The sequence below is a fragment of the Onychomys torridus genome, chromosome 18, assembly GCF_903995425.1.
Source record: "Onychomys torridus chromosome 18, mOncTor1.1, whole genome shotgun sequence".
NCBI lineage: Eukaryota > Metazoa > Chordata > Mammalia > Rodentia > Cricetidae > Onychomys > Onychomys torridus.
This window is the reverse complement of record NC_050460.1, coordinates 61,229,827-61,257,551: the sequence shown is the minus strand read 5'-3', so window position 1 is coordinate 61,257,551 and position 27,725 is coordinate 61,229,827. Positions and strand designations below refer to the sequence as shown.

The window sequence follows — 27,725 nt, the reverse complement described above, 5'->3', positions numbered from 1 at the left end:
GTTCCCATTTTACTAAGTGACATAGGCTCTGCTGTGTGACACTTACACAATGGAGGAAACCACAGAAATGGTTTTCTTGGGGCTATCTGGAAAGCTCCATGCCACCCTGGCTTCCAGAAGAATCTAGAAGAGTCCCACCTTGATGTCTCTGACATCTACTCAAGAACTTCAAAACTCTGAGTCAGCCTTGGAATTGACCTCACTGGGGGATGGGAGTGTTTCCTTCATTAGGATAGTGACTGACTCCAGCATGGCTTAGGTAACTGTGAGTCTTTTCACCAAAGAAAGACAAAGACGGAAGACTTGTCCTTCTCGGCCAAGCTTCCAAATCTGGTTTAAAGGACCAAATATTTCAACATGAGACAAGATAAGCCAACTCTCTTGGTTAGTTTTGCTGTCAACCTGACACACTTGGGAAGAGATAGACCTCAACTGAGGAACTGTCTCTATCATCTTGGCCTGTGGTTATGTCCAGGGGGCATTCTCTGATTGCTAGTTGATGTAGGTTCCACTATGGGTGGTGCCATCCCTAGGCCGGTGGGCCTGAGCTGTATAAGAAAGTTAGCTGAGAGTGAACCAGGAAGCAAACCGGTAAGACATGTTCTTCCATGGTCTCTGGAACAGTTCCTACCTCTAGGCTCCTGCCTCCAGGTTCCTGCTGTGGCTGTCCTTGAGGATGGGCTGTAAACCGTAAAGCAAATAAACCCTGTCTTTCCTCAAGTTGCTCTTGGTCATTGTGTTTATCACAGCAAAGGAAAACCAAACTCGGACATGAAGGGAACATGAATGCTGAGTCTGGAAGCCATGGAAAGAAGCACACAGTCTTAGGACCTCAGTCTGCCCTCTGCCAACAGCGTGCCCCCCACTCCTTGGCACATTCTCTGTGGACACGGTGGGATGGCATGCTGTAAAACCCTCAAGTGTGCGTGTCTTCCTAGTATACATTGCAAATGTTTTTAACTCTGTCCAAATTCCTGGGATTGTCTGGCCAGCTTTTAAAAATTATCTTTCTAAATAGCAAACAAAGTATCAGACTTCATTGTGGCATTTTCAAACAAATTTTGTTTTCACTGACTCTCCCCACCCATATCCCCGCCCCTCCTTGTTGCCGCCTCTCCCCAGTCACCCCCCCTCTTCGCTTTCCTGTCACGTGACTTCTGTCCTTCCTCAACTCCCTTCTCAACACCTCTCTATCCTCTCTTGTATCTCCTTTAGTTTCATAGCCTATAGGCACACTCACACCCACTTAAACACACACACACACACACACACACACACACACACACACACACACACGTATATGTATGTTTATATATGTGTGTGAAAACAAAAGCTAGGATCTGTACATACATGAGAGAGACTATGTGATATTTGTCTCCCTGGAGCTAAGGTACCTAACTTAATAGTAAACTTTCCAGGTACACATGTTTTCCTGAATACTTCATGATTTTCTTTTCTTTTTTTTCTTGAAGGCTGAATAAAATTCCGTTGGGTATATGCCACATTTTCCAGTATCCATCCATCTGCTGATGGACATCCATGCTGCCTCCACTTACTAGCTCTTGTGAGGAGAGCAATAATGAACATGGATGTGCAGCTATCTCTGTGGCAGGAAACAGAGTCCTTTAGGTGATGCCCAGGAGTGGGATGGCCTGGTTTCCATAATGGCTTCACTAGTTTGAGCTCCTCTTTCCCTAAACCCTCACCAGTGTTTGTTGTCTGTTTTCTTGACATCGCCACTCTGACTTGGGGTGGGGCATGGAATCTCAAAATAGTTTTAATTTGTGTTGCCCTGATGGCTAGGGGTGTTGAATACTTTTTAAAATACTCACCAGCCATTTGTGTTGCTTCTTCTTCTTCTTCTTCTTCTTCTTCTTCTTCTTCTTCTTCTTCTTCTTCTGAGATCTGTCTGTTTATTTTAATAGTCCATTTATTAACTGGCAGGAATTTCTTTTAGTGTTTAATTTTTATAGTTCTTTGTATATTCTATATACTAGTCCCCCGTCTGAAGTGTAGCTGGCAGAAGCTCTGCCCATTCTGTAGGCTGTCTGTTTGCTCTGCTCGTGTCTTTTTTCTGTGTAGACACTCCTTTTCTTGGGCTGGTCGTCCTCTTTTAATCAATTAGTTAAGTGATGGGGACCAGAGTCACGTTAACGTGACAACCGAGGCCAAGAAGTGCAGGTCAAGAAGTAATGGGCGCACCTTCCTGTTTTTTGAGAGGGCTCAGAATTTTTTTGTTTTCTGGCCTTCGTCTTCTCCCTGAGGGTCAAACAACTGGATCTAAATTAATGTTAATGGTTTTGTTAATAGTTTAAAAGCATACCTTGAAATTGAGCGATTAAAACCTCCTGGCTTGCAGAATTTCTTCTGTAATTTGTCCATGATTTTTTCCTAGCTAATAGAGCTCCTCAAAAGGTGTGCTGTTCCAAGTGAGGCTTAGAACAGCAGCAATTAGAAGAAATGGCTTATGAAGACTTCAGTGTGTGTGTGTGTGTGTGTGTGTGTGTGTGTGTGTGTGCGCGCGCATGCGTATACCCTCAAATGTGTTGGAGAAGGCAGAGGAGAGAAAGAAGAGTTAGTATGTGTTCAGAGAAGCCGAATTGCTGCCCATGTACATTCTTAATCTAGACACTAGTACTGAGGCTCCAGAGGATAGACGAGACTCTCCTTAAAGATTGGCATGTGCCAGGCAGGGACAGCTGATAGCATAGAAACTACTCATCTGTATGACTTTGTGGGTTTACAGGGCTGGGGGTTATTTGGGTTATATGCCTTCAAATGGGCCTCCAGGGCTCTGGGGTGGAGATAGCTCAGTCAGCAAGGCACTTATTTTGCAAGTTTGAAGATCTAAGCTTGATCCCTAGGACCCATGTTCAAATTCTAGGCATGGGGACATATGCTTGTAATCTCAACTCTGGGGAGGTGGAGGCAGGAGGATTCCTGGGGCTTGCTGGTCAGCCTGTCTAGCCTTGTTGGTGATCTCTGGGTCAAGGAAAGGCCTATCTCTAAGGAGGTAGACAGCCTTCCTGAGGTTCACGTGGACGCAGAGTGACACACAGTAGTCTTCAGAATATTGGAGCAACTCCATCCTTTGAAACGAGTCCAGTCGGATTGTACACGGGCAATTTGGCAACTTTGAACAGCTGTGGTTTCGTAGGTGTTTTCCAGCTCTCACTCAGTTAGGCAGTGACAGTGGTGTGATGGCGGGGTGAGAATTTTAAGACAGCTGTGTCCTGTGAACAATAGAAAGTCTTCGTTTTCAGAACCCGAGATGGAAAAATTACAGAGGGAAGCTAGCAGGGAGTCATGTTCGTGAAGGCTTGAGTTCTTCAGCTTGAAAGATCTCAGCCCTCGCATTTGACTTCCCAGACTCCCAGGAGGCAGTCTTAGAAAAGTAACAAATCCAACAGGCGTTCACTAAGAATCTCCTGCAGTTCCCTGAGGAGTTGTCAATGGAGACCTAAGACAAGTTTGTCTTTGTTCCAGACAGGTCTCATGTAGCCCAGGCTGCCCTTGAACTTGCTATGTAGCCAAGGATCACCTTGAACTTCTGATTCTTCCTGTCTCCATCTTCCAACTAAGATTATAGGCTTGTGCTACCATGACAACCTACTGGACTTAAAACAAAAAAATAAAACAACAACATCCCCCCCCCAAATTCGATAACTACAACTTGACAAATATTTTTTTTTTACAAATGGTTTGTAAATCATTAGCCATAGCCATAAATAATATTTAATGGTTACTATGTCTCAAATTATACATATTGTTTATTTTTGTTTTTGTTTTGAGACAAGGTTTTGCTGTGTAGCCCAGGCTGACCTTGAAGTCACAACCTCCTTTTTTAGCCTCTCAAGTGCTGGGACCACCTCGCCCAACTATGTACTGCCCTTTAATATTTTTTAATTTGTATTTTTAAAGGTAGTTTTATTCTTTGAGTGTGTGTGTGTGTGTGTGTGTGTGTGTGTGTGTGTGTGTGTGTACACATTCACGTGCTCAAATGAGTGCCAATGCCGCAGTAGAATGGAACTCAGGCCATCAGGCTTGTTGACAAGCCCCTTCCCCACTGAGCCATCATCATCTCGCTGACTCCCTACTGTTCTTTTTCAAACAGTGTCAATTTGCCTTAGTAATGAAGCTTTTGTTTTTCCTAAACTTTGGTACACTAGCAGTAACAGAGGGCTTGGCAGGGGCTGTAATTCAGTAGTTCAAAGCTTGCCTCTCTTGCCCAAAGGTCCCAGGTTTGACTCCCCAGCTCCACAAACAAGGGTCCAGCTCCATCCAGTGTTTGGCTCAGTGGTTGGGAACACATTTGGCAGCTCATGGCTGTCTGTAGCCCCAATTCCAGGGGATCTGACGCCCTCACACAGACAGACATGCAAGCGAAACACCAACGCACATGAATGAAAAATAAACCATTAAGGGGAAAAAAAAATCCCAGTTGAAGCCAGGCAGTGGCGCATGCCTTTAATCCCAGCACTCGGGAGGCAGAAGCAGGTGGATCTCTGTGAGTTCGAGGCCAGCCTGGGCTACCAAGTGAGGTCTAGAAAAGGCTCCAAAGCCACACAGAGAAACCCTGTCTCGAAATACCAAAAAAAGAAAAAAGAAAAAAAGAAAAATCCCAGTTGACACTTTCTTTACTCTTTTTAAGGAGCGACGAAAATTTGGTCCCTTGGGGTGGAATATTCCCTATGAATTCAATTCTGCTGACTTCTCAGCCAGTGTCCAGTTCATTCAAAACCACCTCGATGAGTGTGATATTAAAAAGGTGAGTGCAATTGTTGGGTTTTTGCCTGTCTGTTTTCTAGTTTTTCGTTACAGCCTATGACACGGAATGAACTAGCTGAGGTCTCTCTGGGAACCTCTTCCAGAGGGACAGGTACAGTACTCTAATCAGCTGGTCCACTCACTCTCTCCTCTCTAACCAACATATTCACATTTTGTTTCCCTCCCCTGAAGGTGCCTGTCAGTATAACGATGAAACTCTGTGCTGTAAAAATACAGTCATGTCCCTAATGCCATTCCTGGACCCCACGAGTAGTGGGATGACCTCAGTCAGGCCTGCCTTCTTTGATCTTCCTCCTGCTAGCTGATGAGGCAGTTCTTTTTTATCTTAAGTCCCTTTTCACCATTAAAAAATACTTATTTATGTATTACTTATGTGTGTGTGTACTCAAGTATGAGTTGTGCAGCATGTATGTGTAGTACCCTTGGAAGCCAGAAGAGGGCATCAGGTCCCCTGGACCCAGAGTTACAGATGGTTGAGTCACCATGTGGGTGCTGGGAACCAAATCTGCATCCTCTGCAAGAGCATCAATTGTAGTTAGAGTTTTCCTACCTGGCCCAGAGTCAGGACAAATCTCTCTTACCCGCCAGTCCCATAGTCGTTCAGACCCAACCAAGAAAGCACACAGAAACTTATATTGCTTACAAACTGTATGGCCGTGGCAGGCTTCTTGTTATCTACCTTTTCTATCTTAAATTAACCCATTTCTGTTAGTCTATACTTTGCCACATGGCTTGTGGCTTACCAGTGTCTTTACATGTTGCTTTTCATGGCAGCTGCTGGCGGTGTCTCTCTCCAGTCTCTCACCTCCCAGCATTCTCTTCTCTGTTGTTCCACCTATACTTCCTGCCTGGCCACTGGCCAATCAGAACTTTATTTACACAGAGCGATATCCACAGCACTTCCCCTTTTCTTTTTTTTTTTAAGGAAGGTTTTAACTTTTACATAGTACAATTACATATAACAAAACAATTATCAAGCAAGAATTACAGTTACAATATTAAAGAAGATATCCTATCTATCTTATATTTGTGAGTCTAAGGTTTTATATCTAACTTATCTTCTATCATAACTGAGGAAATTATGACTATCTAGCCTTCAACCACATCAAAGACCTCAGAAGGAATATAATAATACCTGAGAACTGGGAGAAGGACGCAAGCAACTTTCGGGAGTCTTGCAGGGTAGACAGAGACAGCTGGCAGCCTGGACAGTCACCTAATGTTTCTCAGCACCATTGGTGCATTTAAATTGGCTACAGGCCTAGAGTATCTGACAGACCATTTTCAGAAGCAGGAATTCTGAAAGACCATCTTACCCTGTCTTGGCAAAGTATAGTGGTCACCTTTCTATGGGTCCTGCATGTCCAGGTGATCGAGCAGTCCAGGCTGAGCCATCTCTCCAGCCTCCCCCACTCCTCTACTGTATTTTGTGGTGGTACTAGAGATTGAACCCAGGGCTTCACATAGGCTCAACAGTGCAGTGTCACCAAACTGCATTCCCAACCATAAAGTCACTTCTTTTCTTAACTTATTACATTTATTTGTTTGTTTGTGTATTGTGTGTTTGTGATGTACATGCATGAGTGCAGGCATTCATGCACCATGGCACACATATGTAGGCCAGAGGACAATTTTCAGGAGCTGGTTCCTTCTTTTTCGCTTGTGGGTCCTGGGATAGGAGCTCATGTCTTCAGGCTAGGTAACAAGTGCTTTTACATGCTGAGCCCCAAGAACTTAGCTCATGTCTTAATTTTTAAGTTCAAGCATTAAATAGGAACTAAAAAATTTTTTTGGCAGTACTGGTGATTGAACTTATAGCCTTGCACATGCTAGACAGTTTCTCTACCACTGAGCCATACCTCATCCCTAGTGGTCACTTCTAGTGATGGTTACTAATCATCATGGTGTAGACTTCCCAGTCTCCATGGTGCTTATGTATGCATTTTTGCCCATACCATCATGAAGTTGACATAAAAGGTGTCACCAGTATTCCCACTTAACTGATGGGTGGCTTCCTTGAGGTCACATAGCTGGGAGTGCAAGCCTGGTTGTCTCTACTCACAGGCTGTGAAAGGTTGGAAATCTACTTTTTCAGGCTCCTAGGTAAGTCAGTGAACCTTTTGACCCATTTCCTCCTCCATAAAGTAATGGTAGGCAGCATCTTTGAGGAACAGAAGAATTAGCGCATAGTAGAGACTCAGTAGAGACCACTTTCACTCTGTGTCTCTCTCCCTGCCCATAGTAGGACTCTTCCAGATTGCTGTAGGCACTGTGGTGGTGTTAGGATCTGGTGAGCCATGATGAATGTTCACCTGGGGTGGACGGAAGTTAGAACCAAACTGTCGTTTTCTCCTGAAATGGCAAAAGGACAATAAATTAAGACTGTGGCAGCGTGATGAAAAATTATATTGTATAGGATCATATTCTGCAGTTATTTATCATGTCAGCATATACAAATAATAGCTGCCTTGAAATGGTTGCTTTGAAAGGCAACCACACTGAAAAGTAAAAGTTTAACCAATAAGTGAATAAAAATAAGAAGCCAAACTCCAGACACATCCTCACTTTTCCTTGACTCCAAATGCACTGAGTTGTTTTTCTTTAAATATCTGTGAATAGCAGAATTATATTGCTAGTATAAGATTGCTAGGAAATTAATGACTCCATTGATGTGGTTTTAGCTTACAGAACGAGACAGCACAGGATGGCATTGTGGAAAAGTCTTGGGAATAAATATTTTCCTATTTGTTCTCCTACTGATTCTGGAAAAAATCTACTGCTAGTAAAGAACATTAAAGCTCCCTGTCCTTGATCTTGCTCTTCTCTTCATTAGGTAGCACCCTTGCCCCTCTGTCACAGAGTGGCGTTTATTGTAATGAGGGTTGCCGGTGATCACAGTCAAAGAGAGGACATTTCTGTTTGACATAATCCACAGTCCCCTTCTCTTCTGATGTAGATTTTTCTTTGGCGAACGAACTGGAGCGGGTCCAGCCACATAGCAGTGAGTTGTTACTCATATGAGATAAAGAATAATTTTCTATGCAGCTGTTCGAGTTTCATTCAGCAGCTGTGATAAAACGCTCTTACTGGAAGCGACTTGGGGGGCGGGGAAGGCATACTTGGTTTACACTTGCAGGTCACTGTTCATCGTTGTGGGATGTCACGGCAGGAACCTGGAGGCAGGAACTCTGGTGGAACACTGCTTGCTGGCTCACTCCCTCAGCTCATATCTAGCCAACTTTCTCACACAGCCTAGGGATCCCTGTGTAAGAAACATCGCCACCTATAGAAATGCCCAAAGACCAACTCAGTAAAGACAATTACTCAATTGAGACGGTTCACCCCTCAGGTACTTCTAGCCTGTGTCAAGTTGAGAGTTAATGTTAACTGGGACAACAGCCTAAGCAACATTTTCTTTTCCAGAACTTTCCTATTAGTGCTAGGCCCTGAGTGTCCTCTCTGGTGGCAGCTAATTCTACTTTGTTTGTAATACAGGGTGTATCGTGGAGTACGGTCCGGTATATGATTGGAGAAGTGCAGTATGGAGGCAGAGTGACAGATGATTTTGACAAACGGCTGCTTAACTGCTTTGCCAGAGTAAGTCAGTTCTGGGGGTGGGGAAACATGTGCAGATAAATTCCATGGTGTTTTCCTTTTTTTAAAAAAGTATGCATTTCATTTTAAGTTATGAATATGTGCATGTGGCTATGTGCATGTGAGTGCAGTACCGGTGAGGGCCAGAAGAGGGTGTCATATACCCTAGACCTGAAGTTGCAGGCTGTTTTTGTGTGTGTGTGTGTGTGTGTGTGTGTGTGTGTGTGTGTGTGTGTGTATCTGTTGGGAACCAATTCCAGTCTTCTTCAAGAGCCAGACTTGCTCCTTACCCCTGAACCGTCCCTCCATCTGAGGAGTACTTTTTGTTTTCAATGGGCATGGCAGATCTGGGGGTGGGGTGTAAAGGAGGGGTGCTTATGGATAGAATTAGCCAATCGTCCCTTCTTTCTGCTAGGCTGCCCTCACACACAGCGGTAAACTAACCATCCCCCAGCCTGTGGAGCTCCCAAGGGTTCTCATACCCCATCTTTCCACAGCCCTTGCCTCATGGTCTCAATTCTCCAGAACCTGCCGAGAAAACACTGCCCATCTCTCTGTGCCTCTGCCTCTCGAGCGCAAGACCCAGTGTGACTCCAACGCTAAAAATAAGAGCCTGGGGGAAGACACTATAATGTCCATGTTGTCATCTTTTCTGTTAGAATAAACTATTGGAAGTGGATGGGGTGGCAGGGGTTTTCCCTGATAAACTCCACATAAATCCTGTGAATAAATATTTTCTAGAGGATATTGTTCATTGGCAGCAATGACTTTACCACGAAGGATAAATAACATAAATCACCACCCACTGGACTCAGATGCTTCTTAAATATTTTTTTGTGTTAAAGAAACAATATGCATTTACCTATGGGAAAAATAAGATATGTGACTATTTAACAGTTGCTGAATTCTTTATATTAGGAATTCTGTTAGTAATTCTTGCTTCAGCAAATTTTTCCCCTCTACTCTTTCTCCTTCCTCTCCTCTTCCTGCCCCCTTCCTCTCTTTCTGTTTGGCATAACATAATTAAGATCACAACAAATATATCTCTTAGAAGCTGTTCTTTTCTAATGAGAGACCAAAAGGCAGTGGGTCTGGAGGGGAGGGGAGGAGGGGAGGAACTAGGGGAGTGTGTGTGTGTGTGTGTGTGTGTGTGTGTGTGTGTGTGTGTGAACTATAATTAGGATATAATGTGTGAGAAAAGAATCTATGTTCAACAAAAGGAAAAAAGGAAAGATAAAAAGATAGAAAAAAGTTACAACAAAACCTACAGAGTGTTGGGATAATTTGGTAAAGTGGAGGTAGACCAGCTATTCAATGTTTTTGTTTTAACCCTTTAATTAAGTTGCACATGGGAAATAGCAAGTGTTGGCAAGGATGTATAAAGGTAGGAACACCAGTGCTCAGAAGTTAAATACAACAGACCTCCCAGAGTGTAGTCTGGTGATACTGGCTGAAAACAAGTACCCGAGCAAAATAGATGTCAGAACATCTCAAGGAAAGGCCCACAAATGTGTGAGTACCAAAATGTTCATGGTGACATCGTGTATGGGAGGTGCAGGCAGTCATCACAGGCTGTTTTTTTTGTTTTTTTGTTTTTTCTGGAGAGAGACTCTGACATGGACTTCTCTGTTCAGGTTTCCCCTTCCTTCCCTATTCTCCCACAGATGACCTTAGCTGAGGCAGCCCACATCTGCCAGGACGGTTCCTAGGAAGGGTCTGTACTGTAGCACAGTAGCCAATGCCTTAGCCAGCTGGTGGAGTGAGTGCCTGGGTCCTGATGGAGGATGAGATGGTACCTCCCAACATCTAAGACCCTGAGATGTAATGACTCAGCACAGTGGCTTCTGTTGCTCACCCTTTGGGGGCACAAGCTAGCAGCTCCTGTCTTTCTCAGCTCCAGGATGTGATTGCTGTCCAGACCAGAATCCTGCTCCTGATTACAAGTTCCAGATGTATTCTCAGAACAGATGTTATCCATAGCATAGTTTGAGGTGTTGGGAGGCAGCTTCTGTATTCACCATGGGGAAAAAGATGAGTCAGTGATGGTGGTGTATAACACAGAAGACATGGTCTCTATGATATCCTGCAGAGATTATAAAAACATTTGTCCAGCAAAGCTGAAAAAAAATGTAAAATGAAATCTATAAAGTAAGCTGTGTATATTTCACAGGGAGAAATACATACATTGAATACATTTAAATAGCCACAGAAAGAAGACTATAGGTGTATATCAGAGCTGAATGGGGAAAAACTGAAATAAAAAGGGACTAATGTGTGAAAATAATAAATATGGTATGTGAAAACTTAACTGTGATTAAAATTCAAAGGAAAAATATGTCTTAGTCAATAAACTGTTTTTGAATGATTGTAGAAGTACCTAAAATTGGAGGATTTTAGGATTTACTTTTATTTTTTAAATTATGGGTATATAAGGGGATGGAGAGATAGCTTAGTGGTTGTGAGCAGATATTGCTCTTGCAGAAGCTGCAGGTTCTTTCCCAGTACCTACATGGTGGCTCACAACTGTCCCTAATTCCAGTTCCAAAGGACCTGGTGCCCTCCTCTCACCTCCATGGGCACACATGTGGTACAGGAGCCCTTGGAGGTAAGAAAAGGGAGTTGGGGAGTTGGATCCCCAGGAACTGGCATTGAAGACGGTTGTGAGTCGTGCTGTGGGTGCTGGGAACAAAATCAGGATCCTCTGCAGGAGTATCAAGTGATCTTTGCAGCTGACCCATCTCTCCAGCCCCTTGATTTTCCTTTTAAGTGTGTGTGTGTGTGTGTGTGTGTGTGTGTGTGTGTGTGTGTGTGTGTGTTTTGAGTTTGTGCATGTGCATGCAGTGACCAAGGAGGCCGGAAGAGGGCATGAGATCCCCTGGAACTGGGGTTAGGGACAGTTGTACACTTGATCCCCTGGAGCTACAGTTACAAGAGTTACAAGAGCCTCATAATTGTGGGTTCTAGGAAGTGATTTGGGGTCCTTTGGAAGAGTAGCAAGTGCTCTTAACCACTGAGCCACATCTTTAGCTCCTCTGTACAATATTTTAAGTGTATAAAACGTGAACATACTAATGCAGAATATACATAGATAACTCATAAGGAACTATTTATTAAAGGATTATATTGGGGGGAAACTCACTAATACAGGATAAGGCAGAGTCCTGGAAGACTGAGAACCAATGCCACACTGCTTCATGCCTCCAGATTAGGTGAGCGCACAAGAGAGAAGTGACCCGTAAATGTGCTCCCCAGGTCTTAAGCTAGCTGAGAGGCCACACCCTAGGGGCTGGTACCCCAGGGTCATAGGTGGAATGAATACCTACTACAAATACAACATGATGTATTTACTCACAGGTTCTCTGCCTCAAGCTTGGGGTTGAACCCTGGGCTATGCTCCTAGCCCCTCCTCCCAGGAATTCACTGTAGGCCTTCTGACAGAAATTGCCCATATTTGTGTGAGGTATGTGGGCTCACTGTGTTTATCCCACACCTACATTACTTATTGTAATATATTTTGCAAGCAATACCTGTATTGATCCACACATACACGTGTGTTGTAGAATATTATTTTAAGGCATGTTAGTTTTGTTTATGTTGCATTTGTTTAACTCTGTGAAGCTGTGTGACTGTGCCTGTCTAAAACACCTGATGGTCTAATAAAAAGTTGAACAGCCAGTATCAAGGCAGGAGAAAGAATAGGTGGGGCTGGCAGGAGAGAGAATATATAGAAGGAGACATCTGGGAGAAAGAAAGAGAGAAGTAGCCAGAGAAGGAGAGCTCCAGGGCCCACCCATCCAGCTACACAGCAGGCCACGGAGTAAGAAACAAAGAAAGGTATACAGGTATAGAAAGAGAAAAGCCAAAAGACAAAAGGTAGATGGGGGCATTTAAAGTTAAGTAAAGCTGACTAGCAACAAGCCAAGCTAAGGCCGGGCATTTATAAGTAAGAATAAGCCTCCATGTGTGATTTATTTGGGAGCTGGGTGTTGGGCCCCCCAAAAGAGTAGAAAACAAACAATACATGCCTGTTGGTTTGCATGTTGTCCTCAAGTTCCCCTGCTCACCTCCTGGTAGAAGGAAGCATTCCAGTCCTTGGGGCAGGGGTGAGTGCAGATGGAAGGGACTGCTGGGTATAATGGGGGGGGGGTATAAGGGTATTTTCCTCTGACTTTGTCTGTATTCCGAGTGAATAAGAAATGAGGGTCTCAGCTATAGGGTGGCAACAGGAAGTTTTAGGATGTTTGAAGAGGGAGGAGAAGGTGTTTGTAGTTGTCTAGGAGAGCAAAGGAAGAGAAATGAGACCCCAGAAGGTTTCTTCCTGCACCCACACTGGACTGCAAGCCCCTTGGAAAGAGCCGCATATTTCTGCTCTCCAGTGGCACCTGCAGCGCTCTGAACACACTCATGTACCTTGGTTGATGGCGAGTGACGTGCCGTCTCAGCACAGAGGGTTCTAACATCTAAGATGGAGTCCACTGGACTGAATTGATGTCAGAACACACCCTGAAAATTAGGCCTGTTAAAAAGTTCAATACGTACATATCAGCTTTTCTCAAAATCCGGAGTTGTCCATCTTAGACTTCAAGAAGAGTCCCTTTGTGGCCATCTCCCTTTCTTACTTTGTCTTTGCATCGTGGGAACTGCCCTGCCCACCGGTGACTGGGACATTTGTTCAGCTGGCAAATGGAAGATGGTTGAAGAGCCCTCTATGCTTTCTAGAGCCCAACTCCAGAGGTAGCTGAGAGCCACCATGACCCCTGAACAGGTAGATGGCTGATCCAGGAGCTCAAGTAGGGGACAGTTGCTAGTAGCTCAGCCCAGCCACCTGTCCGTACCCCGACATAGGACACTCAGGGCCATAGAGGACTACTAATTTAGATGTCGACTCTCTCCCCAAGATTCTGCCTCCCTGTGTGTGGGCTGGCCTGCAGAAACACAGTTGAGCTGTGTCTCAGGCGTGTAAGACTTGCTGGTCTGGGCATGAGGTTCCCTTTCCCACCCTCCTAGTGTGGTGGTTACTCATGATGACCACAGCTTCTGCCCCACCTGTTCCTAGCTCCTCTGAGCTCTCCTCTGCATCTATTGTCCTGTTGTCCCACACTTGTACCCCTGATCGACAGCCCTCTGCACTTGAGGACTCAGAATCTGTCGCCCTCTGACCTCTGCCAGTCTCCCTCTCTTAGTCACTCACAGCTGCTCTCTGCCTTCCCTGTAGCAGGAACCTTAACAGGTCTTAATTAATAAAATCAAACCCGAGGCCAGTTATTGGGGTGAACAGTGGAAGATCAGAGACACAGAACAAGCCACAGCTTCCTCACCTCGCCAGTTCCTCAGCTGGTCTTGTTTCCTCAGACTGCAAGCTTCTGAATCCTCATCCAAATGAATCTCAGCTGAACTGTGCTGCTCCAAAGCCTAAAAGCTTAACCAGCCAAATGCTTAACTAGCCAAATGCTTAACTAGCTCTGGTGCCTGGTTTTCACGTCTTATATATCTTTCTCTTTCTGCCATCACTCCCTGGGATTAAAGGCTCACTTTCTGGGATTAAAGGCGTGTTTCACCATGCCTGGCTGTTTCCACTGTGGCCTTGAACTCACAGAGATCTGCCTGGCTCTGCCTCCCGAGCTTCCCCATTCTGCAACCTCCATCCTCTCTGTCCCTTGTTCCTCCCTTCCATCTTTTCTTAAGTTCCTCTCGCTTACTCCTCTGTTAAGCTCAGACTTCTTCCAGCTGTTCCTCAGGAGCACAGGCCATGGAGCGCTCCTACTGAGCCACGTCTTTTGAAGAAGGCCCCACCACGTCCCAGTGGTTCCATGGGCTGTGGTCATTCTAGACCCAGATGACAGCAGCTGCTTTCCTTTGTACCTGCCCAAATCTGTGATGGTTTGAAGGAGAAATGTCCCCACGGGCTTGGGGATTCGAATGCTTGGTCCCCAGGAAATGATTTTTATTTAGTTACAAAAACTTTTTGAAGACACAACTTTGCTAGAGGAAGTGCATCACTAGGGTGGGCTGGGAGGGTCTATCGCCTGGCCCTGTTCTCTGTCTGTGCCTCCCCATCCTTCTCTTTCTGCTTCCTGTGTGTGGATGGAGTGTGATCTCTCTGCTTCCTGTGTGTGGATGGAGTGTGATCTCTCTGCTTCCTGTGTGTGGATGGAGTGTGATCTCTCTGCTTCCTGTGTGTGGATGGAGTGTGATCTCTCTGCTTCCTGTGTGTGGATGGAGTGTGATCTCTCTGCTTCCTGTGTGTGGATGGAGTGTGATCTCTCTGCTTTCTGTGTGTGGATGCAGTGTGATCTCTCTGCTTCCTGTGTGTGGATGGAGTGTGATCTCTCTGCTTCCTGGCAACCATGCCAGCCTCATGCCTCCGGCTACCATGGCTTCTCCAACCATCATGGACTCCATCCCTCTTTGGAACGTTAAGCCAAAACAAACCCTTTCTTCCCTAGTTGCTTTTGGTCAGGGTATTTCAACAGAAAAAGGGAGTAAGGATAATTCCGTGTGGATCTCCTATTCCGTTCTTCATTAGTAACCTCGGTGTAGTCTCTGTGCCGGTGAACCTCAGCAGTCTGGGTGCGCCACCTGCGCATGCTTGGGTAGGTAGAGGGAAAGTGCAGGGCTAAGTTTCACTTTGCTTCTGTAGCTACACGTCACTTGGCCACTTGGTACAGTCATTTGTTAGATAACAAATGTGCTAGGGACCCAAAGCCTTCCCCCCGGGATGTGTTCCCGTGACCTGAGCCACCCACAACGTCACTAAACTGCCCATTTGTCTTCATGACGACTGTGCCTGCAGTGCCACTTTCTTTAATAACTTGAAACCGCTCCCTAACTCTTAGATGAAACTCTGCTCATCAACCCCACGTCCCGTCCCGTCATCCATCACAGAACTCCCCTGGCTTTCCCTTTCTCCTCCCTCCCGTCAATATTTTATTTACCCCCGGCTCCACGACTTCTGTCAGCCCACCTCACACTTTGGAGTCTGACATTCTGTGTCTTCACTAGTGGTGTGCCCCTCCCCCCCCCCCCCCCCCGCCGAGTCCTAAGTGCTCTTGAAAAAAAAAATCCTCTCCTTGGAAACTCTCCAAAAAAAAAAAATCTCATCCTTGCTCAGTCCTTCCCTGATACCCACCTGGCCATCCTGCCTCCAGCCCTCTGTGCCCTTTGCTTGTTTTCATACCCTTCTGGCTCTTTCCTCCATGTGCCTCCTATTAGGGAGGCTGTTTCATAACTGGCTTGCCCCTCTCCCGGGTCATGAGCTCCTTGAGAGAAAGGACGGTGTGTCTCTCTCCTTTGCGTTCTGTTCTGGATCCGAGCTCTGTACCCTGTGCTGAATAAAGTGGAACTGAAGCAAATAGAGCCACGAAGAAAAACCAGGGCACAGTATTTCAGAATAATCACTGCATCTAAAAGGAGCTGCCACAGGCGGCGGAGGGACCCTGCCAGAAACAGCGGGGTGGAACGGGCAAGGCACAGTCCGGCCTCCTCCACCCCAGCCTTGCAGCCATTCCTGTCCGTTTACCTCCTTCCCTGCTAGGAAAATCACCCTGTTAGGTACCCAAGTTGTCGCCTCAAACCAGCTCAGGCATTCAACATCTCTTTTTCCCACCTTTTCAAAAGAAGCCTGTTCACACCGAGTGCATGTTTGTTCTCTCACTGTTTTGTTACAGATGATCAATCAATTCATAGGGGATGAGAAAAGGGTGCCTTCAGGCTAGCAACCATGGAGGCTGGGCAGAGGATGCACTTGCTTCTGGTGGCTAGGGACAGAACTTAATTAACCAAGGGAGCTCAGGGTGGGAGGGCGGAGGAGTTTTTGTGGCTGCATTGTTAGTGCTTGGTGTCTGTGAGTGAAACTGTGTAATTACCACCCTGAAGAAGAGCCTTGCCCAGGGAGATGTGAGGCCAAGAAGATGCTCAGGGGCCTTCATGGCAGCGGGCAGACACAAGGTAACCAAATTACTCCTATGTAATATGATATGAACTCACCACAGAGTCTAGCATGACCTTGAACCTCTGACGCTCCTGACTCTACCTCCCAAGAACTGCAATTATGGGAATACACTGCCACGCATAAGTTGGTATAAGCCACACAGGAGAGGGAACCCAGGCCTTTGTGCATGCTACACAGACACTCAACCAACTGAGCTATATCCCATCCAGTTCCCTCCGCTATTTTTTTTTTTCAGTACTGAGGGTCGAACTCAGGGCTTCCTTCATGCTAAGCACTGAGCCCACTTCCAGCCATGCTACACCCTCCGTACTTTGGCTGGATCTCCTCTTGGGTGCCAACCAGAGTCCCTGCCTCATTGTCTCTGTGCGGCCTCTCTTTTGTGGATTATCTTTTTCCTTCTTCTAGGTGATAATTATTCTGTTGATAGTTTTGTTAAGATGCTTTCAAAACCAACAGTAAAAAAGAGAGAGAGAGAGGGAAAGGAAAGGAACCCCATTAAAATGGAAATAAGCCCCCTTCTTCCAATCTTGGGCCTTTTCATCAATTTTATTTTTCCCTCTCCCACACAGGTCTGGTTCAGTGAGAAGATGTTTGAGCCCTCATTCTGTTTTTACACTGGGTATAAAATCCCCGTGTGTAAAACCTTGGACCAGTATTTTGAGTACATCCAGTCTCTGCCATCCCTAGATAATCCGGAAGTCTTTGGGCTCCACCCCAATGCTGACATCACGTAAGTTCTTGGCATTTTTTTTCTTTCTTTTCTTTCTTTTTTTTTTTTTTTTTTAATTTGTAGGTGTCATTTGTAACTCAGCCTGGCAAAGACTATGCATTTCATTTTCTCCCCTAATCTCTCTCCTTTCCCTTCTTTTTATTTTACTGTGAAAAATAGTGTTGCTTCCTGTCTTCCAATTACAACTCTGTCACAGCTCAGCCTGCCCTCCCCTCACTAAATCCTGGTGGCCTGGCATTTATGACAACCCGAAAGCTGTAATTTATGCGTTGATTACTTCTCTGTCCTGTCATAAAACCAGTTGTGTTTTTATTTTAATCAATGTGCTCCATTGATAGTCATCTCCCGGCTCCTTATCTCTTTCTCCAAATATCCATTAGAAATATACCACTTGGGACTAGAGAGGTGACTCAGTGGTTAAAAGCGCTTGCCACTTTTATAGAGGGCCCAAGTTCAGTACCAAGCACCCATGTCCAGTGGCTCACAACTGTAACTTCAGCTCCAGGGTGTCTGGCTCCCTCTTCTGGCCTTCTTGGGCAGCTGCACTCATGTGCACATGCCTGCACATAGACACATATGAAAGGACAAGGCACATACAGTTAGAGTCCTGTCTGACCCTCTCTATAGTGGACCATCTCTTCTTATGCTTGCTCACCTACAACCTTATGGTCATGAGCCCCTCATGGGCACATACCCCAGAGCTCCGTGTGAGGTCCCTGATCCCACAAAGCTGTAGAAATGCCCACCAATCTCAAGTGCCTTCTTTGGCCCACCCTCCAGATGAAGTTTCTCTTTGGTGAACCCTTTACAAAAAAAGGATCACCCTGCTCCACCCACTGACTCAGTTAGCCCCAGCTGAGTCATTCCTTTGCAAGGCGTGGCCTCTGTGGTACACTGGAGCTAGCTAGGAAGTGGGGCATGCTTGCCCATCTCCCAGCCCCTCAGCTATGGCTGTAATTTTAAGAACTCTTTGGTCATGCTCATTCACTCTCCATTTCCAGTACTTTGTTCTTACAAGTGTATTGTCTTCCCACCCAGACACAGCATAACCCCCACATCCCCATCCCCGGCATGAGATTCTGTATGCACACTGAACTCACCTCCTCTGTACTCTCTAATCTGGCCCGTGACGCTTTCCACCTTCAGAGAAGCTGTCCCAGCCCATGGATGGGTAATGCTCCTTTGAGACCCTGTGATGGAGCATGATAATTCTTGGGTGTTGCCTCTGGACTGCTGCCCTGGGAGGCTCTGTTCAGTGAGCTGAAATGCAAGCATCGCGAAGCCGTAGAAAGGGCTTCTTTGGGGGTCAGTTTGAGAGCAAACAGTGAGAGAGGGAGCCCAAGGAAGTGGTTTTGCTTGATCTGAGGCTTTTAAAATGTGAGTTACACTGCACAGATCCTCTGCTCAGAGTCCTCCTGAGCTCCTGCCTCGTCTTGGGTCAAGGTCAAAGGTGCCCTACATACTTATAACCCAGACTTCTGTTCTCCATCCCTCCCTTCTTCTGTCCCCCCTTCTAGCTCAGCTATAGCTCTCTATAACTTCCTGTTACTTAGACCACAAGCCTCCACACTTGTACTTCCTGGAACATACCCCCCCCCATACACATATACACACACCCCGAAATGTCACTGTGGTGGCTCTCTTTGACCTCTTCCGGCCCTTGCTTACATGTCATGTTTTCAATGATACCTCCCCATAGTCACCCTAAGTACAAATGATGACCCATTTTCAAACCCCACTCCAGACCCTAACTCCCAACCAACTTCTTCTTTTATCAGCCACAGACATACTCTATTCTCATTATTTATTTGCTTTCATTTATTAGCCACTGGTTAAAATATAAATTGGATGCAATGGACAGCCTGTGTCCATTTTCACTCCCGTACCTTCATGGCTGTAGTAGTGCCCGGGGCTCAGAAAACTTTGGATGGTTGAGTCAGTAATGCTGAGTCCTTCTAGATTCTAAGGAGTCTGATCAGTAGGGCTAATCCATAGAATTTGATGGTTTTCCATGGGTGGGAAGAAAAATAGTGGACAGAACTCCATGCAATTATAATTATGAAATAAAAGATACCGCTGTGTGGGCTGGGGATACAGTTCTGATAAATACCTTCCTAGCATGCACCAAGTTCTGGGTTCAGCCCCCAGTACTGGGAAAAAATGTTTTTTAAGGCAGGGTCTTGTGTAGCTCAGGCTGACCTTGAACTTGCTCTATTACTGAGGATGGCCTTGAATATCTGATCTTTCTACTTCCACCTCCCAAGTGTTGGGATTGCAGCCATATACCACCATGTACCAGCCAGTGGTGGGCTATGTTCTGGAACTTAGTTCCATTAGTTGCTTTTGGTTAGAGCGTTTTGTCATAGCAACAGAGATGAAACTTGCACGGATACTCTTGCTTATTTTGAGTGAACTTTCTTATAACGAAGCATTGTTGGTGTATAATTTGTCCACTCTTTTCCAGTAGCCATTTTAGTGCTTTTTAATATATATATATATGTGTGTGTGTGTATATATATATATATTATGCATGTGCACACATACTTAATTTTATTTGTGATATATGTTGACAACACTATCTCCTGTTTTCTCACTCTGTTTTGCCCCTGCTTTTGAAGGCAGAAGTGTTACTTGTCATTTGGTTTTACTGTTGTTTTATGTGATCAGATAATGGCTTGCGCGCTGCTGTCTCATCTGGGTCTATAGTAATTGCAACAAGGCCTGTTCTCATATGAGGTCACACGTGAGCAATCCCCCTTCTAGTGTTTGTATGGTTTTAAGAGGTCACATTTAACTCTTTAGGCCATCTAGAATTTTTGTGGCATCCAAGTATGGGTGAAGCCTCACCTCTCTCCAAATGGCAATCCAGTAATCCTTTGTCAGTGATGTGAGATGCTTCCCTAAATGTGGGCAGAACTTTGATGGGTGTGTGGGCCTGTGTCTGGACCTCCTTTGCTGTAATGGTCTGTTTAAAGACTCTCATGTTTTATTATCTGGTCAGGTCCCCTCATTGCATCCCTCCCCTTGGTATTTTTCCCATGTATCATTGCATTTTTATTTTTTTTCGTTTTTATGAATAAATATTGGATCCTGAATTTTATTCAGTACCTTTCAGTATCTGTGGAACACATCATATGGTTGTCCTCCAAGGTGCTAGATAATTTATAATGGATCTTCTAATCCAAGTTATCCATTCAGTCTTGAAATTGACGACCACTTTTTCCTGGTCTTTTCCTGTTCTTTTCACATGGGTAGACTGTCAACAGTTCACTGGGAAGATATTTGCACTGAGACTCATAAATAATGTTGCTCCAGAGCTTGTGTGTGTGTGTGTGTGTGTGTGTGTGTCCCCGTGTGTGTGTGTGTGTGTGTGTGTGTGTGTGTGTGTGTCTGTGTGTGATATCTTTTATCCAGTTTTATTGTTAATCAATGGTTATGTTTGCTTTATAAAATATTGGGTATTTCCTAATCCCTCAAATAATTTATGTGCTTAAAAATTGAGTTGCGTTCTCCCGTGAAACCATTAGCACCCAGTGCTTTTTGGTGTTGCTATTTCTTTGGCATCTGTTTAGTTACATCTGTTTCCATTTGCAGTTGAGTGTTATACCTTGTATTATCAAAGAAAAGCATCTGTTGAATCTGTATTTTCGTGTTTGCTTACAAGGAATTTCGCAAGGTCGTCTGTGCTTGGAATATGTGCATACAGTGCTGAGTGCATACAGTAAATTAATTGTGGCAGTGTGTGCATACCTCTAGCTCTGTGAGCCTTTGGTCCGAAATCCAATAGCGTGCAGCCACTCTAGTCTCTCTCCAAAAGGAATATTGTAGTTCCCTTAAAATAATTTGTCAGACAGCTATGACCAGCCACTTTGCTACAGTTAGTCAACGTGTCCCCAGAGAAACCATGGGGGCCAACTTGACATTGACGCAGGTGTATACCACATCACAAACCAGGGCTCCTCTTGCACGGGACTCAGTTCAACAGGTCCTCAGTCATATTGATGGGAAAAGCACACTGTGGCAAAGAACCAGGCTAATTTGCAAAATGTAAGAGTATTGTGGTCATTCTTTAATGCAGTGTTCTGGTAGCAGTGTGGCCTCATATCTTCTTTCTTTCTTTATTCTTTCAGAATTGCATACACGAACACAATGTATTTTGCTCATATCAACCTTCTGTTCTCCCGTTCAATCCCTCCTACGCCCTCCTACCGTGTCTCCCTCCCATGTCCCTTTTTTGATAGAACCTACTAAGTCTAGTTAGTGCTTTAGTATAGGCATGAGCGTGGAGCCACCCACTGAAGTGTGGACAGCTTACCACCCCCCCCCCCCACACACACAATTATCTTTCCCTTCCCCAGCAGCCATCAGCTGGGAGCTCTTTAGCTGTGGGTGGGGCCTCATGATCGCCTCCATCCATGCCACAGTGTTGACTGGCCTGATCTTGGGCAGATCTTGTGCAGGGATCCACAGTGGCCAGGAGTTCTTGAGTGCAGTGTGTCCCCATAGTGTCCGGAAGACGTTGTTTTTACAGCAGGCATCCCTGGCGGCTGGCTCTTTCAGACTGCCTGCTCCCTTCTCCCCGGATGTTTCCCGAGTCTCAGGGAGACGGTGTGATACAGATGTGTGTTTTAGGGCTTGTTGACTGAGTCCACTGTCACTCCTCTGCATTTTGGCCAGTCACTGAGCTGGGTGTACCGCCACCCACTGCACAGAGAGGCTCCTCTGGTGAGGACTGAGGACTTCACTAACCTGTCTGTGATGGGAGTTGGGGAGAGGCAGGGGGAGGCTTCAAAAGTGTTCACTGGGGACCCCCTACCTATCTGCACCAGGAGCTGAAAGAGGGTAACCAAGTCTCACCATAGTCTTTTGTATGATTTCTGTCAGGTAACTCAAGCCCCAAACTGAACCCATGACTACCAACCACCACCCCCCCCTCCAGCACATCCCTCCCCTGCTTCCAGCTCTTCTCTTTCTCAGTAGTGTCCAGGGCACGTAGAACACAATGCAATCTCTCTCACCTCCCCAACCTTATCTAGAGCACCCTTGAAACTTCAAACATCATCTTAGAGATCCAGACCCAGCAGGTAAATCCAGGGATGTGTGGATGCAGGCCTAGATCAGGGATGGTGATGGGATGGGGCAAAGTGACAGGGTAAGTTATAAAACAGATCTGACAGGATTCCTTGAGTACAGAGCAAGGTCTAGAACTTTCTTCTATGGTTTATGTTCATTCATTGCTGATGATGGGTGGTAGAAGGGGTGTGGAAAGCCCTCTGGCCAGCTCACTCCAGGAAGCCTAAGCTAGCTTCTCCCCAAATCGTGCCAAGATCTTTTTAATCTCTTCTCACACACCGAGGGACCTGGTAGAGAGCCCTGGGTCTCTCCCACTGATGGACAACTCTTCCCACTGGAGAAGCCTTTGGGCCCGTGACACTAATGCACTTAGCTCCCCTGGTCTGGCTGAATTCCCATCTTCCCATTTGGTTCTCCTTGGGGTTCTCCCATCCTTAGTCCCCTCCTGTCTGTCTGTGCTTCATACCCTGTTTCTATTTCCTGCTGCGTCCCACAGCTCTGTGTTTGGAAGGTTTCCTGGTCACTGTTTGGGGCCCAATTCTTCTTTTCTCTAGTCTAGTGACTAGACTCCTATCCCAGATTATCCTGCTTTTAAAGGATAATGTTTTATTTTTTCATTAGCTCCTCCCTCCTGCTCCCTGGTGGTCCCCCAGCGGCCACCAGGAGGCAGTAAGCGGTAAGGGACACAGCTTCCCAAGGACAACCTCTCCTTTCCCACCCCAGCCAGTCCCGGTTCTTCAAGGTCTGTGTAAAATGGTGTGATCTAAGGTGCTACTGCCATATCCAGTCGGGGAGTGTGGAGACAACATAGGCTTCGAGAAGGAGACAGCTTGTGAGGGGAAGTTAGAGTCCCGTGTGGGGCGTGCTGAGGCAGTGGTTGAAGCCATAAGACAGGAAGGACTCCACAAAGCAGTGGCTCCATCAGTCTGTGTGGATGCTCCCAGCCAGAGGGATCACCACTTCATCTGCCTGGCCATGCCATTCGACAGTAATCCTGCTTCTCCATAGTCCCGTGGGTGTCATGGACCGTGGTGAAGAATTGCCCCCTGTTTATGAGGATCTGCCTTCTGAAGTTCACACCCATAAATCTCTAAGGAGAGAAATTTGTAGAAGGGCACCACAGGTCTTCCTCTTTGGTCTTTGTGTCTGAATCTTGGAAGGTGGTGGTGGGGGAATCACACGGAATTAAATGCTTTAAAATAAGTAAAATCTCTCCCAAGAGGGTGGCTATCTTGGTGACAGAAGCTATAAAAATGCACAGTGTATTCACATTTTATTATCTAGATTTATAAGGTACCAAAGGCTCCGCAAATTCCTCTATCCCGATGTCAGAGCAGTTATTTATTTTGGCTCTTTTTCTCATTAGTGGGTTATGCATATTTTTCTACCTTCCGAAATTTATCAAGTGCCTCATTACAACTTTTCCATTCATTTCTTATGCAGGGCAAATGTAAACATGCTCCTTTTGTAATTACCTGGCAATTTTTGAGTTTTAGATTTTTTTTTTTTAAAAATTATGCTCGTTGATATTTCATGTGATGATCTGGAAATAACTGTGCGCTGATACCTCATTAGGTGTTTGATTTTTTATTTTATAGGCAGTGCTGTCTTTGAATGGTTTTGCATTTTTGTTATTCATGACTTCCAACTCCCTGAACCACCAAGCTACGGTGACCGAATAGCTTCTTTTCTTACCTTTACTCCAAAGAGCAGTCCCCAAGAAGTAACTCAGGATTATGACAGTCTTCATGCTCCATCGCGGAGCATCTGTGGAGACTGTTTTTCCTAAAGCCCTTGGGCTTTTGAGGCACGGAGAGGCGAGGTATTTGCAATTCTCCCCCTGAGCCAGCCGACTAGGTGCTTTGCCTTTTGTATCTTTGCACACATCAAATCACATTGTGGAAAAGGAGCTGAACAACCCTGGAATGCTGGGGAATGGTGTTCTGTGTCTAATAAAATGGGTGAGGAAGTGACCTGGGTGCTCGTCTTACTGTCATTCAAAGTGGGTCAACCCTTGAGGGGTCCTTAGTAATACCTGTGTTTTGAGGACTCTTCTTAGCCTCATAAAAGAGTAAAATTATCCACTGTAAAAGCAGTTCTGGAGGGAGGTGTAGCAGAGGCAACTGCAGCTTTCCATCAGGATCCTCATCCGGGGGTTCCTGTGCACTTTCCAGAGCCCTCAGAAAGCAAGGTGGCCTGCCCAGGGTGGCGTACACAGCTGTCACTGGTGTGCGGAGCAGGCCTACAAGAGCTGAGAGAGCTCCTACAGGCCCGCAGACACAGGTCCTTCCGTATTTTATTTGTAGAAAGACCAGGCAAGACAGAATGACCTTCTTAGCAAGAATGGACATTTACTGTGGGGTTCTTTCTTTAGCATTAGAAGATCTGTGTTGATGGTATAATTACAAAATCGCTTCCTTCGTTTTGAAATTCGACTCTCTGATTCCCCCTGTGGTTTGGAGGGATGACATGTAAAGATGTTCGCAATCCATTCCTTGAATTTTGAAGTGTAGCACAATATACGGGTTTTTGAAAGCCATGTAAAATTTGAGAAAAGTCCAGATAACTTGGAGGGAGGAGGAAAAGCCTATGGAAAAGAGGCCATGAAAACACAAACTACTAACAGTTAAGGAACCAATGATATATATTTACCTTTTTATGTGTGTGTATATATATGTGCGTGCATGTTTTTCTTCTCTCGTTTTAGGTGGAGAAATGTCAGGAAGTGGAAAAACTTGTAGTAATAATGCTCTAAATGTTTACCATAAGACGGGGCAGATAATTAAATTTTCATGCCCTTTAAATATTAGAATTGTATATATACAATAAAATGAATAAATAGAATTGCTCTCCTTTGTATTTGAAGTTTAATAAGATTCCAACCAACTGGCTTCAGTTCAACAAACAAATATTTATTGAGAACTTCCTGTCTGGGCAGCTTGGGCACATGAAGATGAGGAAGACGCAGGTCTCATCCCCCGAGTTCACTGTCTATTAGGGAAACGGATGGATGGTAAATACGTCAGACAATCTGATAAACTCTAAAATCAGGTTACATATACATTGCCATGGTGTATATGCGCCATACAGTCAAAAAAAGAAGGAAAGAAAGAAAGAAAGAAAGAAACCAAAACTCCAATAAATCCCAATTAGAGACCAAAGACAGCCAACAGCAGTGGCCATCTTCCGGTCATGCATTAGAGGATGTGCCGTTGTGAGAAGGTGGCTTCATCGTGGGAGAGAAGGAGGGAACACGGGGAAGAATACAGTGGGCAGGAAGGACCAAGACACCGTGGATGGAGCCATCAAGGAGGGGTGTGTGTGTGAAGAAATAACAACGTCAGGACGTCCGCAATGTCCAGCTCATCCAGAGTGTGGGGAGCAGTGCCAACAGAGAGGAGGCGTGACCCAGGCAGGGTGCAGTTTCTGAAGACTGGTGTATTAGGGAAAGAGTCTGGGCTAGTCCTGTAGGTGGTAGGGAGGCTGGAGGGATGGACTAGCAGTTAAGAGGACTTGGTGCTCATTGTAGAGGACCCAAGTTTGGTTTCAAGCACCCACACTGGGCAGTTTACAACCCTCTGTAATTCTGGCTCCCGGGGATCTGATGCCCTCTACAGGCACGTGCAGACAGGTGTGCATACATGCTCAAACACACCTAAATAAAAATAAAAGGAACCTTTTGAAAACAGTAAGGAAGAGGATGGGAGTGGATGTTGGAAGTGATGAGGCAGTAGAGCTTGGGAGCCAAGAGCCCCTGGGAGTTCCGCCAGAGGAAGCCATGTCTGAGGATTCTAGGTGGCCAGCAGCGAAGGCGTTAGGGACAGTTCAGGTGGAGGGCGGAGGAGAATGAAGACAGCAGATCTGCTTTGAAAGTGTTTAGTGGAAGACACAGAAAGCTCTAGGGGGGTGGGGAAGTGTGCGTGTGGGGTGTTCAGGAGAAAGTGGGGCATTTTGATAGTACCCAGCATGGCCTGATGTTTAGCAGTACTCTATAGTGTGTCAGCCATGGTGGACTCTCTGTTTCTCTGAGAGTGATTCATCCATGTCTTTTGTCTTTACTGTATCTAACCCCAGAGGGAGGTGATGGACTCGTGTGAATCACGCACAGATCTCAATTTCTAAAACCCCAGGGTGTAATAACTTGTAGATCTTAGGCTGTGACGCATTTCCTTTCGTTGTCTCCGCAGCCGTCTGCATAGACTTTGCCAGAATTATTTGTATTTTTCTTAGACTTTATATGACTTTTAGACTTGAATTGTGACCTGTCCTGTTGTTATATGTCAAGAGAAGTAAACACACACACACACACACACACACACACACACACACACGTGTGCACACGTAGACACACACAGGGACTGCACTCAAAATTCAGGAATGGCTTGCAGATGCTTTCTGAACCACTTTGTTAGTGTTTCATGCCTGCCTCCTGTGCTTAGTTGCATATGTGTTCCCTAGATTCCCTTTTCCACTGTTCACATAAATGTATTTTGATATATTCTAAAACCTCCAATATCTAAGCAGGGTTTTCTCACACCAAAAACATAGGTTTAAGTAATAAATTTTTGTTTCTTAACAATCAACTTTGGGGACTGGAGAGATGGCTAGGTGGTTAGAAGTGCTTACTTTTCTTCCGGAAGATCTGAGCTTGCCTCCCAGCACCCATGTCAGGCAGGTCACAACTCCCTATTACTCTAGCTCCAGGGAACCTCGTGCCCTCTTCTGGCCTCCATCGGTATTACACACGCACAGGGCAGACACAGACACACACACACACACACACACACACACACACACACACACAGGCAGACACACACACACGCAAATAACAAATATTTATTTTTACTTTTGTTAACTCTTATTTTGAAATCCACATATGTAAAGGTGGAGACAATTCCCAAACTTTGGGTGGAACGACAACATTCACTCTAACGTGGGCACTCTTACAATGACCACACGGACAGAAAGCCCAGAGTATAGAATGTGGTGCCACGTGCATATACCGTGGCTACAACTTCCTGTAAAGTTGCATACATGTCTGGGTCCACATATGGTGTTGTACCTGTTCATCATGTCAGATAGGAATGTGGAGACAGGGGCATGTCCTTCTCTTCAACTCTGTTCACAAAGGAGGTCAAACATCGGCTCTGCAGGATCCTTTGGTTCCCAGAGAACACAGTGCCTCCACCAGTGGAAAGCAGGATACTGCGTTCAGGAGCTCCTTGGGTGTCTGACAGTTGCTGCACCGGGTTACACAGAAGGATGTTTAATTCACACTTAGGAATGCTGAGAGGAAACGGTATCATTCTCTCCCTTATGCTGAAGAAAAACATCAGCTGTCCGCCGAGGGCCTTTCTGGCTGGTGTGGTTTGTGGGGTGTGTTTTAACGTCCCCCAAACATTTGCCACTGATTCATCTCTGACAAGTTCTTTGCACTTGAGATGGGCTTGGCCCATGGAGGCAGGAGGGTGTCTATTTCTAAAAAAGAAAATGGTTTTGCAATTTTGTTATAAGATCATATTTTCCTAATACACTGTCTTGAAAGTCATACCTTCTGAGACGAAACAGTACAGAAGAATATGAAAGACA

The 27,725-nt window shown here is 45.4% G+C and overlaps 1 protein-coding gene and 1 long non-coding RNA gene across 3 annotated transcripts in view; one reads left to right on the top strand and one right to left on the bottom strand.

Annotated features, from left to right (window-relative positions):
• Dnah8 (dynein axonemal heavy chain 8) overlaps nucleotides 1-27,725 on the top strand; it is a 234,034-nt gene that overhangs the window by 182,784 nt on the left and 23,525 nt on the right. For both annotated transcript variants that reach the window (XM_036167928.1, XM_036167929.1), the window contains 3 exons: nucleotides 4,652-4,768; nucleotides 8,284-8,385; nucleotides 16,903-17,063. In XM_036167928.1, coding sequence (XP_036023821.1) covers nucleotides 4,652-4,768; nucleotides 8,284-8,385; nucleotides 16,903-17,063 — 380 coding nt within the window. The remainder of the gene's footprint in view (nucleotides 1-4,651; nucleotides 4,769-8,283; nucleotides 8,386-16,902; nucleotides 17,064-27,725) is intronic.
• LOC118569721 lies at nucleotides 6,167-15,592 on the bottom strand. Its single transcript, XR_004943087.1, has 3 exons — nucleotides 15,512-15,592; nucleotides 10,238-10,390; nucleotides 6,167-7,140 (listed from the first exon to the last, which is right to left on the bottom strand). It is a non-coding gene; the product is annotated as an uncharacterized LOC118569721 (long non-coding RNA).